The sequence below is a fragment of the Danio rerio genome, chromosome 1, assembly GCF_049306965.1.
Source record: "Danio rerio strain Tuebingen ecotype United States chromosome 1, GRCz12tu, whole genome shotgun sequence".
Classification (NCBI taxonomy): domain Eukaryota; kingdom Metazoa; phylum Chordata; class Actinopteri; order Cypriniformes; family Danionidae; genus Danio; species Danio rerio.
This window is the reverse complement of record NC_133176.1, coordinates 43,216,819-43,234,601: the sequence shown is the minus strand read 5'-3', so window position 1 is coordinate 43,234,601 and position 17,783 is coordinate 43,216,819. Positions and strand designations below refer to the sequence as shown.

The window sequence follows — 17,783 nt, the reverse complement described above, 5'->3', positions numbered from 1 at the left end:
TAGATGACATGTATAATCTATTTATAAATAATATTGTTTTGTTTGCGTCTAAACATTGCGACCATCCACACTAAATATTCTTTTTTTTTTGCTATCGTACCATTAATATTTTCTCAAATTATCATTAAACGTGGAGCTAACAGATTACTAGATAAAATAAGAACTTAATCGGTTGCCATCAGCCGAGTCCTTGCCAGAAGCGGCCAGGATATGGTTGACCGGAATCGGGCCAGTGCTTTACAGCCGCATCACAACCGCATGTGCGCGAGCGAGCTGCGGGCCGCACTCGGCCCGGATAACACTCGCCGATGCCGAGTCGGAGCCGGAGGCGCCGAGGGGCAGCCGAGCTCGGGCCGATTACTGCCTGCTATCTGGGTATATACTTTATTACTTTTTCTGGCTAAATTTTACATCCATAAATGTGCATTTTTAAAGAAACACCCTTACTTATTATTTTCAGAAAGGATTTTGATTTGTGAACTCATTTTCATTCATTCATTTTCTTTTTGGCTTAGTCTTTTCACTAATCTGGGGTCGCCACAGCGGAATGAACCACTAATATATCCAGCATGATTTACGCAGTGGATGATGCCCTTCCAGCTGGCAAAATGATGAGGCAGAAATAATAGAACTCATTTCTGGAAAATGCACAGGCCTATAATATTCCTAAATAAATACTGACATTTGTCGATTAATTAAGGTCATCAATGTTATATGGGTGCCATCTGGGAACAACTCGATGTTTTGTAATAGATTTTCACAATTTCAGTCTGAAGGTCTGGTCTTATGCAATAAAACATATATCCTACATAATATTAAACACAGACCTAAAAAGATGTATGTTGAGCGGAGAAGAAGGTCTAAAAACGGACCAGCACCATTTATTTTTGGCTGCGAGGTTCTCCAACTACGCCATGTTCTTCTTCATTGTAAAGCACATCTGGAACGGCGCGGGTCAGCTTAACTCCACAGACGAGCGTTTGTAGGTCAGCGAATCTGGCACACGTACAGCCGTATCGCTGCGTGTCGCTGCAGAGCTCATCTTCGGCTTTATCTCGACTTAAAGGAGACGCAACAAAGAGCGACAGCGGAGGGCCCTGCTAACAGCGTGGCTTACTATAGCTTTAAGAACTTTAAATAGGCTCTGGGTCTTTAAAATGAATTTTGCACAGTTATTATAGGGAGAATAGACTAAGTTTAAGATTTACGCTACTTGCATTTTTGCACCAAATTTGCAAAGGAAGTACGAGCGTCCACTAAATATGTTTGTCAATCGTATCGGGGCGGTTAGCCAGCCAACATTTTTCATAATTAATGCCTCCTCTTTATTTCACACTACGATTCAATTTGTTGAGAATTTCTGAGGTTTTCGGAAATAAGAGGAAAAAACTTCGGTAGTGATGGAGCCGCAGCTCTCGAGCAACAAAGAGGAGACGGAGAGCGAGACGGCCATAGAGAAATCCGCGGGGCAGAGTACCGCATCCAGCCCGTGCAGGGCATCCAGAGGACGCGGAGACGGGTGCTTCAACACCGAAGTGACCTGCCCACCCGAAACCAATGGAGCCGCGACAAGCGCCACGGGATCAGGAAGGGTTTTACGGGACAGGTCAACGCGGACGATCCCCGTGTGGAGGCAGACTGACATCAGCGAGGACCTGGCTGAAGTGTCACGGGACGCGTCAGGGAACCGCCGGAGGAAAGCGAAGTGCCCGCGGCGCAGGAAGAGCCCAGCAGCCGCCGCAGCCTCATCGGATGCGGGCAAAGACAGCGGCGGAGACTGCGACCTGCTGGATGAGTACGTGCCGCTTCTGTGTATTTTAGTGCTAAATAACAAGGCCTCGTTTGTGCAGATCCTACTAATGATGCTTAGCAGTTTTGTGAGTGTGTTCCTGTCACACATTCAGTCGTAATGTTGACAGACTGCAGTGTTTACATTAGCCCCAGTGACAGCAGCTCTTTCTGAGCCACTAGTTAGTTGGGCTAAAGAAATCTCAAACGCCTCATCTTTGACACTGCAAGGAGAATGTTTCAAAGTAAATAAAACAGCCTGTTTCTCCATCTTATGACAGGTTTGAAGAAAACAAGGATGCGCTGGTTAATCGAGGTACTTTAAATGACATTCATTTTGTTAATGAGCATTTAAAGGAGGCTGCTAATGGCCTGCTATTATTAGACAATCTTTGTTTCTTAATGCAAAAGTGACTAGTGTCTCTTTCAATGTCACTAGGTTTCAGTTGTTAACATTATTAATTTAAATAAACAATGAAAAATAGCCTGGCAGTAATTCTAATCTTTACCCTCTAACTGTCCCACAAAGAAAAAAATGTGATTGAATTTCCTAACTCATAATGTCGCTAGTTAACACGATCAATGCATTTTTTTTTTCAACACATCCCATAATTTCTAAAATATTAACCTCTACCAAATGTTGACATGTCGGATTATGGTAAAATTACCAGAATATATACCTATAATACTAAAAATCTGAAAATATTTAGTGTAAGATCAAATTATATAAACAAAATAAAACATTTTCAATAAAAATCATCTTTATTTGTGAAGTATGCTATAAAATTTTTCAGATTCATGTTTAACATGTTTTCTTTTTACAATAAAATCAAAATCAAGTGTAGAAGTGCAACAGGATTATTTTTGTTAGATTTTTTTTTATATTATTATTATTAACCAGCAATGCTGTGTGTGTAAACCATTACTTAAAACAGTCGAAATATGGTCAACCATTTGGTAGAGCAGGCAGTTAAAGGGTTAATTTTCATTTCTTCATTTACCTGCATATTGCTAAAAATAAAGATCAATTTTACTTCATTGTGGACTAACAAGCTATGAAAATTACAGTTAAAAATGTACTAAGGCTAATAAATGCTGTTCTCACATATTTCATAGTTTTGTGTTGTGACTAATGCATTTATGTTAACAAACGAGATATAATTGTGTTACTCTTATTTCTTTAGTAACTAATGGCTATCCAATATTTTAGCTTTTACTTATGTCTATTATTAGTTAATGTACTAGTAATAATGTTTATTAGTAATTTCCCATGTCTGTAGGTGACTTACTTTATACATGTAATGTGTAAATGGAGAATTACAAATAATACTAGTAGGCCTGTCACGATATCTATTTTTGGTGGTGTGATATATAGCAACTATATTTATTGCGATAAAGGATATTAGTTTAATTTTAAGACCATTTTGACACTATAATTGCATCATAATATTAGCACTCCTCCAAAGAACACATCATATGTAATTCCTAAAAATATTTAATTTAATTTAATTATAGCCATTTTAACAATTTAATCATTTGGCATTGGAATCAGGATGTGAAAATGGATGTATTAAATCAATAAATTATAATATTAAGATAAAAAGAACTATAAGTAACAAATCTATTTTTAGTCATCAGAAACCCACATGGAAATATACTATAGTAATTTATAGTACATACTATAGGGTTTTTTTTTAACAGTACTGACTAGTGGTGTAACGGATCACAAGTATCACAGTTCTGCCAAAAACAGCACTTTAAGACACTTTTGGTTGTAACAAACAGAACATAGAAACTGTAATTAAAAAAATTATAATAAAATGAAGAAATAATCAGCTGATAAAAATGAAATAGTCAAATATTCAGTTCTGTGAAAAATTCACTGTTACTACTACTGTTGCTGATAACACTAAATGTAGAAATCTAACATTATAATTTGTACAAACCATATTTATTTTTAGTCTCATTTTCAATAATTGATTCAGTTATTCACTTCATGGTTCGTTGCTAGATGTGTCATTTTTGAAGAAGTGGATTATTTTTGATGGTCGGTTGACGCCATCTACTGGTTAAATAATGTAATTGCTGCCTACAACTTTCATTTTTGAGCATCGGTAAATGCATATGATGGTGATTGAAAAAAGCCTAAATGCTTTCATATATGTGATTCAAATGACACAAGAGGCGATCTCTCTGCAATCGTTACAAATTTGGAATTAATCTACCAGTTAAAATATGTTAATAATCCCGTGGTCAAGTGTGTTCCAAACCGTTGGTTGTGATCCATAAGAATCACAGATCAACCGTAATCCGTTACACCCCTAACACTGACACGTCCAAAAGAGATAGAGAAGCTGCGCAATCAGCTAAAATCTAAAAAGTGTCTTATATATATATATATATATATATATATATATATATATATATATATATATATATATATATATATATATATATATATATATATCATCAACAAAAATTATTAAGGACATGTACACGTGTTGTGTTATAAGTTGATATATTGATTATTATGACATGCCTAATTTCAAGTTGAATTAAACCCATTACTACTTGTTATAACACATCTAGTAAATGGGTATTGATTGGAATTTAAAGTAGTAAGAAGAGAATAGTAATCTGAATGTCTGGTGGTAACCACAATTATGTTGTATTTGTTCAAATTAGTTCAGTGAATTAAAAACTTATAATGTAGTAATGACAGTTTTATAGCATTTCAGTCCTATTTTAATTGCAACCTTTACTAAAATCCAAACTTGAATCTAGTAATATGATTGAATGGACCTGAACAAATAGGAAATAACAGTAACAATGAGTGTTTTATTAACCCAATGTTTTAACAAAGAAATATATTGCTTTTTGTCAATTCTAGTCAACAAAAGATCATTATTGTTAAGTATTATTGAATATCTACATTTAAAATCAATGACTAAAAATTACAATATAAAACCAGAATAATTTTATTGGGACAGAAAAAAAAGCAACAAAAGATACATGCCAGTGTTTAATAAGCATATTCTAGTGACACTTGAATCGATACTAGTTACTACTAAAATATTTGTGATTTTAAAAAGTACAAGTATCAGAAGAAACAGATCTGATTGTGCTTGATGTGACTGTGTTCTCTTCCAGCGGCCCGCGGCAGACGGGTGCAGGTGCGCTCAGGGGCCCGCACCTGCCGGGGCTCGCCTAGGACTGTGTTTAAAATTGAGCCAGAAATGGACGTTGACTATGGTACGCTGCTGAGCTTTTAAATGTAGTTGACTTAACAGGTCCACTACGAATGCTTGACTGATAACTGATTACAAATCTTATTTATATAAATAAATAACTTTAATGGTACATTTTGCTTGCAGTGGAAGCCAATAAAGCAGTCGAAAAGACAGGAACAAGGTGATTACACATTTATCATGGACACTTTCTCATGAAAGACCCCATGAAATCAGAGTTTTGTGGCGTCTATATGCAAAATGGGTTTATAACATCTTGCATTCCCAAATACTTCACTAGCAAAAGCCAGAAACACGGCACAATTCATAGCTTGAATGTAAATTAGCATCAATAAGCTGGTTATTACAGAGTAAAAAGAAATACAGTCAATATATCCCCCATTTTATTACAGGATAGAAACAGTGCTCATTAAGCCATTTCTTGGGGTCTTTAAGGACAGTGTTTCTCAACCACCTTTCTGGAGGACCACCAACACTGCATGTTTTAGATGTCTCCTTTGTCCAGGGGTGTCAAACTCAATTCCTGGAGGGCCGAAGCCCTGCACAGTTTAGTTCCAACCCTGCTCCAACACACTTACCTGTAGGTTTCAAACAAGCCTGAAGGACTCAATTAGTTTGATCAGGTGTGTTTGATTAGGGTTGGAACTAAACTGTGCAGAGCTGCGGCCCTTTTGGAACTGAGTTTGACACCTGTGCCCTTGTCGGTCACACACATTATAGGGATTTCAGTCTCTGCTAATGAGCTGATGATCTAAATCAGGTGTGTTTGGTTAAGGAGACATAAGATCCGTCCCAAATCGCATGTCATTTTGTTTTTTAAATAGTGTAAGTAGTGCATTCACACTGAAAACTCTTTAAAGAATAAGTGCACTGTAAATACCTGAATGATGCACTTACTACTTAATGTTGGGCACTAGGGCTGCACAATTCTGGCAAAAATTTGAATCACATTTTTTTTTTGCTTAAAATCAAGATCACGATTTTCTTACGATTCTGTAAATGTAAAATAAAGGTTAATATGATTAGCCTATTATTATCGTTAATTCTCAAACATATGGTAAAACATATGGTAAAACAACAATGTATGTAACAATGTAAAACAACTATGTAGGTCTACTGTTGCTTAAAATGCTAAATTTTGCGTAGTCATGGTGGACTTGAAAAATTGCGGCTCAAGGCTGCTGTCACTGAGAAAAACACACACATGCAAATCAAAGCTCCCGCTTAGCCCTCAAACGATCGCTCTGTACAACAAACTGAACGTTATTTACAACTTTATTACCTGTTATTCATAGCCTATGCAGGTTCTGTTCACAAAAAGTATGCATCATGCGTGCACATGCGTGTTCTCGGAAGTAAACAAACATCTCGCGTTCAGCTCACGTGTGATTTCGCGGCCATGAATACATCATTACATGAAGACAGAAATGACATTTTTGAGAAAATTATACTTTATAAATACAGTATGTGACACTTTTAACACCATTTGAAGGTGTCAATGTTGCTGTGAAGAGTTGAGCAACTGCCTTGCTTCTCTCCTGACCTTAAATTCAGAAAAATAATTGGCTGAATCGTAAAAAAAGCTGAATTAAGATCGTGGGTAGGGTTGCATCGAGATTGTGATCTTTTCTCGATTAATCCTCAGCCCTATTGGACACTTCAAGCACTCAATAGTAAAGTTGAAAGTGCCGGAAGTGCAATATGCACATCAATATAGCAGCATTTTTATGACACTGTATAACAATAATTCATATTTTACAGTACTTTAATGGTAGGGTTTAGGCTTGTGGTGGAGATTGGCATTAAAAAATACAATTTATTGGGTAATTTAATAGATAACATAAATAATACTCGGTACAACTACTGTTTTACAGCACTGTGATGGTTGGGGTAGGGGTAGACGTTAATAAAATACAATTAATGTATTTTAATTAATTTATTAAATAATATAAATGACTCTCATTAACTTCTGGCCCCAACCATATCTGATCTAGCAACAACCGCACTCAGGGGCCGCTGCTTTGCTTGCGTAGCGAAAGGGGCGGAGCTTTCAGGCACTAATATTGGATTATTTATTTTGGATCGTGAAGGCAAAGTTCTTCTACGAGAGTGATTATAGCTCTTCCCGATGGTGAACGTGGTTATACTTACGGCAGGTACTATTTGGTAGTTTGGTCATTTATTTAACTAATTTGGCAAAGGTCATCAGGGAAACGGTTTGAATTTCTGCTTAGTAAAAAAAACATTAGTGTTTCATTAGGAATTACACTACACTTACATACTATGCTTTTGAGTGTGTGTAAGTACATAGTACATAAGTGGATAGTGTATAGTGTTCCATTTCGGACAAAGCTATGGAAAATGTGCAGAGCGGGTGGTCCTCTAGGAACGTGGTTGAGAAACACTGTTTAAGGACACTGATGGGTGCTTTTTTTGTTTGTTTGTTTGTTTTTTTGGTGTTGGTATAATAAGCCATTTGTTTGTTACTGCAATATTTTAGTGTGGAGAAGAAGGAAGAGGAGAGCATGGATGATGATGTTGTGGAAGAAGAAGAATGTCCGTTTGTGGATGATCCGAAAGATGAAAACTACAGACCCCAGTCAAATAGGTAATCTTGCACTTTTTAAAAATACTAGCAATGAGTCACTAATATGGCTTTGGATGCTTGAATATGATGGTGTCATAATCTCTTACAAATGGTTTGTGTTTTATGAATAACTGACATGGTATGTCGTGTGTTTGTGGTTTCAGTAATCTCTCAACCATTACATGAAGCTTGTAAATTATGCTGGGCTTATATATTCATTTGTATGATTTTCTTTTAATGAGGAATTTTTTTATTTTATTTATTTTTTTATTTATTTTTTTATTTTTTATTTTTTTTTAAAAGAGCATACCCAAGTAGAAACAAAGTAAGCCTTTCTGGTTATGCATAGCTTGAAAATATTAGTTGGCTGAAGCTGATCCTTGTAGAAGCTCTTTGTAAAATGAATGTTGAAAGTCCTTATTCAGGAAAGTCTATAGTAAGTAAAGGATGTGAAGTAAGACTTTTGTGTCTCCAGTGTCTATGAAGTTTCATCTCAAAATACCCATGAAGTAATTTAATATACCCTTCAGAAATAGAAGGGTATTAATATACCCTTCAGAAAATGTCAATTATTGGGTCAGAGGGAATTTTAGCTGTTTTGCGCCTGTTCCTTTAAATGAAAATGAGCTGGATCTTCCCGCCCACTGTTCGGGCATGTCGCTTCAGGATACCCAGTGTCAGACGTCAGGATAAACACAGCACAATGACGGACAGCAGCTCAGACAGTGATGAAGCAGAGAGCAGCTCACAAATACCACAGTAAGACCGAACCAGGAAGTGTCCCAATGGTTATTTGATGTAGCTTTTGTGGAGTTTTTTTTTTTCAGCCTTTCTGCAACAATGAATAAGCCACGAATAAATGCCGTTATCAAGAACGCTGTGCACACTTACACACATAGACGTGATTAACATATTGTATTTTTATTTTGCACAACTACTTGCATCTAATGTGCTCAGGATGCTCAACATACAAGTAAATAAATGTTGCTGTATGTGAATCCATTATCACTACTATATATGGCTACTAGGGCTGCACAATATATCGTTTCAGCATCGATATCGCAATGGGATAATTCGCAGTAGTTACATTGCGAGTATATGCAATCTTGAGTCTGGATTATAATTTAGCATTTTTCAAGTGTTTTTCGAGGCCTGTGAGGGGTTTAAAAGCATTCAGGCATAAGAAAATGTACTAAAATTGTAACTAAAATAAAAACAAATAATGATTAATTTTAAGCTGTTTATAAAAACGAAGACTAAGCAGTATTATTTTACATTTGATTATTCAATTACTGTATACCTGAATAAATGTTGACTCCTTGGAAAACACTGTTTATTTAATTAGCATATTTTTATTTATTGAATTTATCTACACTTGTATATTTTTTACTATAATGTATGCACTCCCCTACAGAATCTTCAAAATCAATCTAAAATTATAGACTCTTTACAAACATGTATTCAACTCAATTGCAGAAATAATAATAAAAAATAATAATAAAAATCGCAGAATAAAAAAAGTGTCACAATGTGTTATTTTTTCTATATCAAGCAGCCCTAATGGCTATCCTGTTGTGTGATTGAAGCATCCTCTTTTATAGTTGTACTAACACAATGCATCTGTTGTGATTTATGCTGTTAATAGTTACATTGATTTTACAATTGTATATTTTATTAAAAACATGCACCGTTTTAAAGATGTTTGATGATGTTTTACTGTTTTTGGTGCCATCTTTTAATCCAGTTTACTTTGCAAATCTTGTTTTGTGGATATAATAATACACATCAATATTGAGGGTTGGGCGAAATTGCCAAAATGCAATCTTTATCATTTTTTTTCCATATTAAACGATAATGATATATAAATTTCTACATATGTTGTTAATGCTTCCAGATTTAAAAGATTACCCCAACAATGACTGTAGCCACAAAATTTAGAGGATCCATTAAAACATATTTTTGGCCAATAAAGTTTTGGTGGACCAAAGTTCAGTGCATCTGTAATATCAATAGCGGTTAACACTTTATAGAGGAATTACTTTAAAACTGCCTGTTGGTGGTGTAGTTCTATAATTATATGAAAGATTTACCAAAAACGTCAGAGAAGTCACATCTTATAAGCAGACTTCTGCCTTGTTTTTGTGACACACTCGATAATATCACCTCACACATCGTTTAAACAACAATCACATTATCATACACCACAATTTTCACACATCTAGTGATGCATTAGATATTGTTGGCAACTGATTATAGCCTGATGCTAATGTTTTTATCTCTTTACCAGTGAGGGAGAGGAAACCATCAGCAGCGATGAAGACGTCCCATTTAGAGATGACTTGAATGACCAGAGCTACGATCCCAAGTATGAGAAGTGCACGTGTGTTTGGTTTATTGAAGGTGTCCTTTCTTACTCTTTCAACATTTCTGTTGTGTTCCTGTGCAGGGATTTTTCTAAGTCTAAGAGGAGACCTCATACTAGACTGAAGGAGAAGAAAGACAAGCCTACAGTGCAAGAGACGCCAACAGAGCAGGAGACCGAGATCAAAACTGAAGGAGGGGAAACCACAGAGGAGCAGACTAGGGCTGAAGTGGAGGAAGGTGCTGAGCCACCCAGAAAGTGAGTCACTTGTGCTTTGTACATTTGTGATGGAAATATAACATAACATTTCAAAGACTTTGTGACATGAGTGAAACATTTTGGCTGCCTCTGAAATTGCACACTTTCATACTATATAGTACGATAAAAGAAGTGTGTGAGCCGAGTAGTGTGTCAGAATTCATAGAATTCGAAAAACAGTATGAGATGTTCCTGAATGAACTAGTACTGGCGAGATTCTGAAGTGCGCCGATGATGCACCGCAGCGCAACTGACACAAGTAGGTCACATGATCATGACAAAATGATGTAGTACGTTCAAGTTCCATTCATACTGCTTACATTCATACTGTATAGAACGTACTTTTCTAACAGCTGAGTAGTAGTACATTTTAATTCAAATGCAGTACCTAGTAGGCGATTTCGGACGCAGCCGGTGTTTGCTCATGAGATTTACAGTTCACGTTCTCAGTTAGACACACTTGTGAATGAGAAATCAATTTTAACCTCAGGACCTTCTTTGGTTTTTGTCTTAGAAGAGGGCGCAGAAGGAAAGATGATAAAAGTCCTCGTCTTCCTAAGAGAAGGTAACAAAGTTTTGTTTGATGAATACTGATGAAGTTTTGAACCACAGAGTGAAATCATAATGATTCTTGGGAAAGACTATATTGAAAGTGCCATAGAGTGCATTGATTCAGCATGATAAGTTGTTATTTGGTTTCTAAATAGTAGGTATAGTTGAGTAAAAATTAAAAACTGCTTTTATTCAGTAAATAAAACAAATAAGACTTTCTTCAGAAGAAAAAATATTGTCAGACATGCTGTGAAAATTTATTTGCTGTGTTTAACACAATTTGGGAAATATTTAAAAAAGAAAAAAAATTCAAAGGGGGCTAATAATTCTGACTTCAACTGTATGTGGCTTAGATAAAGGGGCTCAACAATAAGGACTGCCCGATGGCCTGGGGCCAGCATGCGAGCCGCTCGGGACAGTACACTGGATTGTTACTGGCCCAATTGGGCCAGTGCTGTCTTGTCACTAAAGTTTAATTTGGCTGCGACTGTTTGTCAGTTGCGTGCATATAGGGAGCATTCACACCTATACATTTGTTTCAGAACCTGTCTGATTTTCCCTGTTAGCACGGTTCATTTGGCAAATGTGCATCCTGCAATCGAACTCTGATCCCTGCCAAATCAATCGATCTAAGACCGCCTGAATGAGGTGGTCTCGGCTCGATTGAAAAGGACTCTGGAGTGGATCGATTGAATTGAGAAAGCAAAACAATCCAACAAACCAGAGTATATCCCAGTGTATTATGGTTGTGTAATAGTCAAATATACAGCCATATGAAGAGATCTCACCCTTATGAGTCGGGCGAGATGTCATTCCTACCAGTAAATGTGAGTTTCATGTCAAATACGAAAGTGAAAGCATGCTGATGTATTAGAGTGCTGTTTATCCATTAGGAAAATTGACCTAAATTACTATCTGATCATTTTTCCATATTTTAATCTTATAATATTTTGTGTTAGGTCTATTGTTTTATTTCTGCACTGACACCTCGAAAGAAAGATCAACATTGATTTGCTTCTTGATCAGACTGCAGGTTTAGTTCATCGTTAATTTCTCTCTATAATGTAAGCCTATAATGCATAATTCTGGCCAATGCTTTTTAATAGATTGATTGATTCAAAAGGTAGATTTTTACAGAACTTGACAACTGAAATGAGGCTGAATGAGAAAGTCTTACCTCTGTGATCTATATTTAGTGACAATGTCTGTGGGTGGCAAAATTGAAGTGCACATTTTAGCTGTTGGGCTTTTGGCACATTATTTAAATTATGTTGCTAAGAAATAGCTATTAACTTCTTTTATTTTTTGGTGGGGCCTGTGAAAATTTTGGCAGGGCAAGTGAAAATCTGAATCACTTGTTCGATCAAGCCAGTAGATAAATCCTTAGCATTAAACCCTGGAGAAGTTCAAAAATTCTCCTGAAACAATTCCATATGCTCATTTTTAAGCACAGGAATTACCCCTAAAAATAAAAGCGCAATTTTGACCATATTTGGAAGGGTCATGAACAGGGCTCGACAGCAGAGTGATGCATGAAAAAAAAAGACTTCGAATAATTTTTAAAGTATTTTGTGATATATTTGTTAGAATGTGCTCCCAAAAGTATGTGTAATTTCATAATGCAAATCTTAAATTCAAGCTAACCAACAAATGATCAAAGGAAATATATTAATGTAATTCAAATCTAAAAAAATGTGAATTGATGTTTACTTTAAACTAAAATTATATTGTTCTATCAAAATTATTTTTTAAAAGATTTTGTCAAATAAAAGACTTTCCAGAGTCATCCACCATAATTTTGTGGCAAAAAAGTATGGGTTCAGGCACCAATATCATTTTAAAAGTATCGATTTCGCATTGTTATCGAAAAAAAACAAACGATACCCAATCGGCTGGGTCGCGGCTTGATGACCATGTAAAAATGTGGGTCCCATGGCCAAACCAGTTGAGAACCCCTGATCTAGACGACTCCTGCTGACAAATAAGGGATTCTTTAGTAAAACAACAAGTTATTTTTAGGAAAGTAATACAAAAGTAAACACTGATTAACTATGAATCCTCTCTTTGGTCCAGCTTCACAATGCACACCCAGTTTAGTTCACAACCTCTTGTGTGATAAATGCGTGTTATTGTCACGTGTGACTTATGTTGACTACTCTCTGAGAGAACCTTTATTTGTTTTCCGGGATTGTGTGAATTGCTTTGAAGATGACTTAATATGGATTTCTGACAATCAAATATTTTATGTTGAGCCCAGTTCACATGGATTAATGGAGAAAATCCCTGAAATGTTTACCACAAAAGCCTTAACTCCTTTTTTCAGCCGAGGAGATAAAAGAAATCTGCACCATTGTCGGCCTGACAGTTTGAAAATCATCTGAAATGTTAATTGTTGGATCAACCATCTTTAATCTCATTACAGTAAACACATTGGGTGTCATTCATCAAGCATGCATACGTACAGCTGGCTAATGAGAGCTCTGCAATCTGTGTCCATTTAAAAGGTGTTAATTGTGCTTGAATTGGTTTTGTGAATGGCACACTTGGCATCACTCGTGTACGTGGCGAGAACGCGGTTGTAGAGCGCACCATATGTTTGGCGAAAGAAACAAATTGCAAGGAAGAGTGGTAGAAAGGCCTTTTGTGGTGATCATTTGGGCATGTCTTAGGCAATCGATTGACTTAGTACAAATTTTGACTACTCCAAACTATTTTTGTAAAAAAAAAAATTCTGCTCAGGAAAAAACCACCAGTGCAGTATGTCCGTTGTGAAATGGAAGGATGTGGTACAGTTCTGGCTCATCCACGCTATTTACAGGTAAACCTAAACTAGTGTTTCCTTCACTGACTCTTGAAGTTAGACCAGATACATTCACATAATCATTCTCTCCTGCAGCATCACATTAAATACCAACACCTGATGAAGAAAAAGTACGTCTGCCCTCACCCCACCTGCGGAAGACTCTTTCGGCTGCAGAAACAATTGCTCCGCCATGCCAAGCACCACACAGGTGAGATAGGAACGCTTAATGTGATGCTTAAAAAATGCTGAAGTATCTTCTGTTGAGTGGTTTTGTATAAAGTAAAATTTGTATTGCAGATCAGAGAGATTATATCTGTGAGTTTTGTGCTCGCGCCTTCAAGAGTTCTCATAACCTGGCTGTGCATCGCATGATACACACCGGAGAGAAGCCACTACAGTAAGTCAAATCTCTGCAGAGTAACCTGTTTATATTAATGCTGTAGTGTTGTACATAGCTACGTAGTGCACTATATGGCTGAATAGTATTAAGATATGTTTTCAGAATGAACTTTTCGTCTTTTCTGATTGTTCTTTTCAATTACTACAACGAAAATTAACATAAAACATGCAATTGTTCAGCTTTCCACAGCACAAGAATTGTACCCCTTTTCCACCAAGGCAGTTTGAGTGTTGATTCAGAGATGGATCCTAGTCCCTAATTGGTTCTTTAGGCTTTTCCACATTCCAAGTACTCTAAACCAAGATAAGTGGTTCTTAAGTAACACCAAAACTTCGCTGGGTTGTCGGTGCAATAGCCTAGTGGTTAGCGCGCCGGCATATGGTGCAATAGCACATCAGGGCGTCGCGAGTTCAAATCCCGGATCGAGGACATTTCCCTACCCTTCCCCCCCTCTCTCTCTCTCCCACTTCGCTTCCTGTCTCAACTGTCCTATCTCATAAAGGCAAAAAGGCCAAAAATAAATCTTTAAAAAAAAATTATCGCTGGGCTAGAAGAAAGAACTGCTTGAATCAGGGGCTGAGGGCCAGGCTCGAACCAACAACCCAAACAGAAACCATTTACAGTTCTTAATCTTGGTCCTCGTAATCCCTGCTCTGCACATTTTGTATGTCTCTAGTTTAAAGCACCTGATTTAGATAACAACCTGAAATTTACGTAATTTAAAGACAAAAATTTGCATTACTGTTTGCAGCAATCACTATTCAAATTTCATCACGGTTTTTCTGATACAAGTTAATCCCTAGATTTACCCACTCTGCAGACTAAACACAATCAGTTGTCCAAAGTTGGTTCATAGGCTGCTGTGTCAGTCACTCATAGCAGATAGTCAGGTACTGTTTGTGTTTGGTTGACCACCTGCTGAATCACATATGCACAGTATTATCAGTTTATCGGTTCTCGAATCAGACGCGTCCAAATGAAACAGATTCTCAAATCTGCACTGGTGATCTAAAACTGCAGCAACTGATTCTGGACTGACCGGATCGCTTAGAAGATTTGTTTGCAAATTAGCCATCACTAGAACAAACCTTGAAGAGATAAGAGAAACATATAAAATGTGCAGAAAGCGAGGAGCAGGATTGAGAACTGTTGGCCAAGCATCCAACCTTCAACTAAAACTGTATTGTACACTGCACATGATGCACAGGGTTAACAGAGGTACTTCAATTATAAGTGTAGCATGTTACTTGACTCTGTGTAAAAGCAGTGTTTAAAGAATGAAATCCCATGCTTGTGGAGTATCATAGGTCCTGCATTTTAAAGCATCATGTTTGTTATTTGAAAATCAAGTTTGATATTTTATAATTATCAAAGTTTTGCAGGATATCGTAATGCCAAGTTCAGACTGCACAATTTTCAAAGTATTCGTGTCACAGATGTTTTCACGCTGCATAACTCTCAGGGATAGCGTTCTGTCGGTGCTGTTTACACTGCAAGATGGATCTGCAACAAGGGGGTTCACACTGCATGACTTTACAAGAGGAAGAATTGCAGACAACTCTGTCCAAACCACATCTCAAAACCAAACATGCGCAAGAAGTGACATGGAAAACATGCAAGGTCAAGTTGTATATCTTTTGTTATTAACTACATAGTGAGAAAGAAGCCTTGAGGTAAAAAAAAATTTACTTCTTTTGCTCACCTGGCTTGAAAGGAAATTAGCAATTTCTTCATAAACTTTTTCTTTATCCACCCGGTTGTGATATTGCTGATGAAACATCAAACAGACACTGGTGCTCCTGCCAAATTTACACTAGTATTTCCTCCATTTTTGGGGTTCAAATAAAATGAAAATGAGCGCTTTAAACTTCTCCCATAACATGCTCGCTGGCAATGTCGAGTGTCGGCGACTCATCTGCGATTGTTTCAGGTCTCGTCTTTGATAGTTCACACTATGTGATTGTTACTCAAGTGAACGAGCACTGATTTGCATGTGATTTCTGCCATTTATCTGCGATTTCTCAACCTGTCGGCAAGTAAAATCGGGGCTAAAATCATGCAGTCTGAACTCGCCATTAGTCTTTTCTGTAGTATATCTCAGTATTATCTCCTTCCTAGGTGTGAAATCTGTGGATTCACCTGCCGTCAGAAGGCCTCCCTCAACTGGCACATGAAGAAGCACGATGCTGATGCCACCTACCAGTTCTCCTGCAGCATCTGCGGCAAGAAATTCGAGAAGAAGGACAGTGTGGTGGCTCACAAAGCCAAGAGCCACCCTGAGGTGCTCATTGCAGAGGCCTTGGCCGCCAATGCTGGAGCCCTCATCACCACTCCTGCAGGGGTCACCACCCTTCTGGAGACCAACACTGGCTCTGGGCAGACCGAGCAGGGGGTCTCTGAGACCCGAGGAAGCTCTACGGTGCCAGCAGGGCAAGTGGCTCCAGTGACACATGTGGGTCCAGTGATGGTTGTGGACCAAAATCACCCACTGCACTCCATGCAGGTTCCAGTGACCCTGGCCTTGTCATCAACAGAAGAAAACAACACTCCCCTTCAGCAGACCTCCTCTCACTCTCTGCAGATGCCACTACAGTTTGTTTCTTCACCTGTTTCACAGCAGCAGCAACAACAAATTCAACAGCACCCCCTCCACCCCTCTGTCACCAGCATCTCCCAACAGGCCACTCTGGTCCAGCAGCTGCCCGTTCAGTCCTACAGCCAACAATCCCCCATCGTCCACATGGCCTTCAGGGCCCTTCCTCAGCAGCAGCTCCCAATGGTTTCTGTTGCACAGCAGATGCCCCTTCAAACCACCCAGTCACATCAAAACCAAGCCCTCCCTCGACCCTCAAGCCACCACCAAGCTCCCAATACTCCCCTCCTCTCCCAAAACCTGCCCAAGGCACTATCCGACTGCAGAAGTGGTTTGGGATTTCGAAGCGATCCGAGCTCCTCTTCATCTACGTCTACTCAGTCTTCCATTACGCCCTCGGAGACTAGACAGGTGATCTGGGAGGCAGACGGGACTAATGAGAACGGGGCTGGGGATTGGGTGGCAGGCGGAGAGGGGGAGGAGCAAAGCATTACGGACAGTTCTGGCAACCAGATACAGCGCGTACTGTTGCAGTGAAGGAAGTTGAAGACATGGAGGAAAGCGAGATGACTCTTACTTGTCGCCCTCCTATACACCTTGAAGTTAAATATATAGAGTCATAAATATATTGTATGTAATTGCATTAACTTTTTGGTAGCTTTGTAGAAATGTCTGTACCAGGGAGATCGTGTTTGAGCTGTTGTCATTGTTCATTTTGTATATAAACCATTATAGATCCCTCCAACAACAACAACCATCTGTTTTGTGTGTGTGTGTGTGTGTGTGTGTGTGTTGTTCTGTGGCAGTGGAGGCCTTAAAGGAATAGTTCACTATAGAACTGAAAATCTGCCTCCATTCGTTCAAGGTATAGGCGACCTTTTTTTCGGTAAAATTAAAGAAGCTGAAAATTTGGTCCTTGGTGATTCACAAAATGAAGTTCTTGCACAGACTAATCATTTAGCTTCATTCATCCATTTTCCTTCGGCTTAGTCCCTTTATTTATCTGGGGTCACCACAGTGGAATGAACTGCCATCTTATCCAGCATATGTTTTACACAGCGGATGCCTTTCCAGCTGCAACACCCAATCACAAACATACACTACGGCCAATTTAGTTTATTCAATTCACCTATAGTGCATGTCTGGACTGTGGGGAAAACCACACGAACATGGGAAGGACATGCAAACTCCA

General features: G+C 38.0%; 1 protein-coding gene across 8 annotated transcripts; it reads left to right on the top strand.

Annotated features, from left to right (window-relative positions):
• The first annotated feature begins 1,071 nt into the window (after positions 1–1,071).
• On the top strand, positions 1,072–17,342 carry zfp91 (ZFP91 zinc finger protein, atypical E3 ubiquitin ligase). Of its 8 annotated transcripts, none has more exons than XM_021471224.3 (13): positions 1,072–1,795; positions 2,070–2,104; positions 4,939–5,040; positions 5,163–5,199; positions 7,537–7,644; positions 8,290–8,382; positions 9,911–9,988; positions 10,070–10,243; positions 10,761–10,808; positions 13,535–13,613; positions 13,692–13,806; positions 13,896–13,995; positions 16,117–17,342. In XM_021471224.3, exons 1-13 carry the CDS (start codon positions 1,401–1,403, stop codon positions 17,126–17,128), a joined length of 2,376 nt encoding a protein of 791 aa, XP_021326899.2. In that variant the 5' UTR covers positions 1,072–1,400; the 3' UTR covers positions 17,129–17,342. The 8 variants fall into 8 exon arrangements, with proteins under 8 accessions (XP_021326899.2, XP_021326898.2, XP_073808921.1 ...); XM_021471223.3 differs by having other exon boundaries at positions 10,758–10,808; XM_073952820.1 differs by lacking the exon at positions 8,290–8,382.
• Positions 17,343–17,783: the final 441 nt, after the last annotated feature.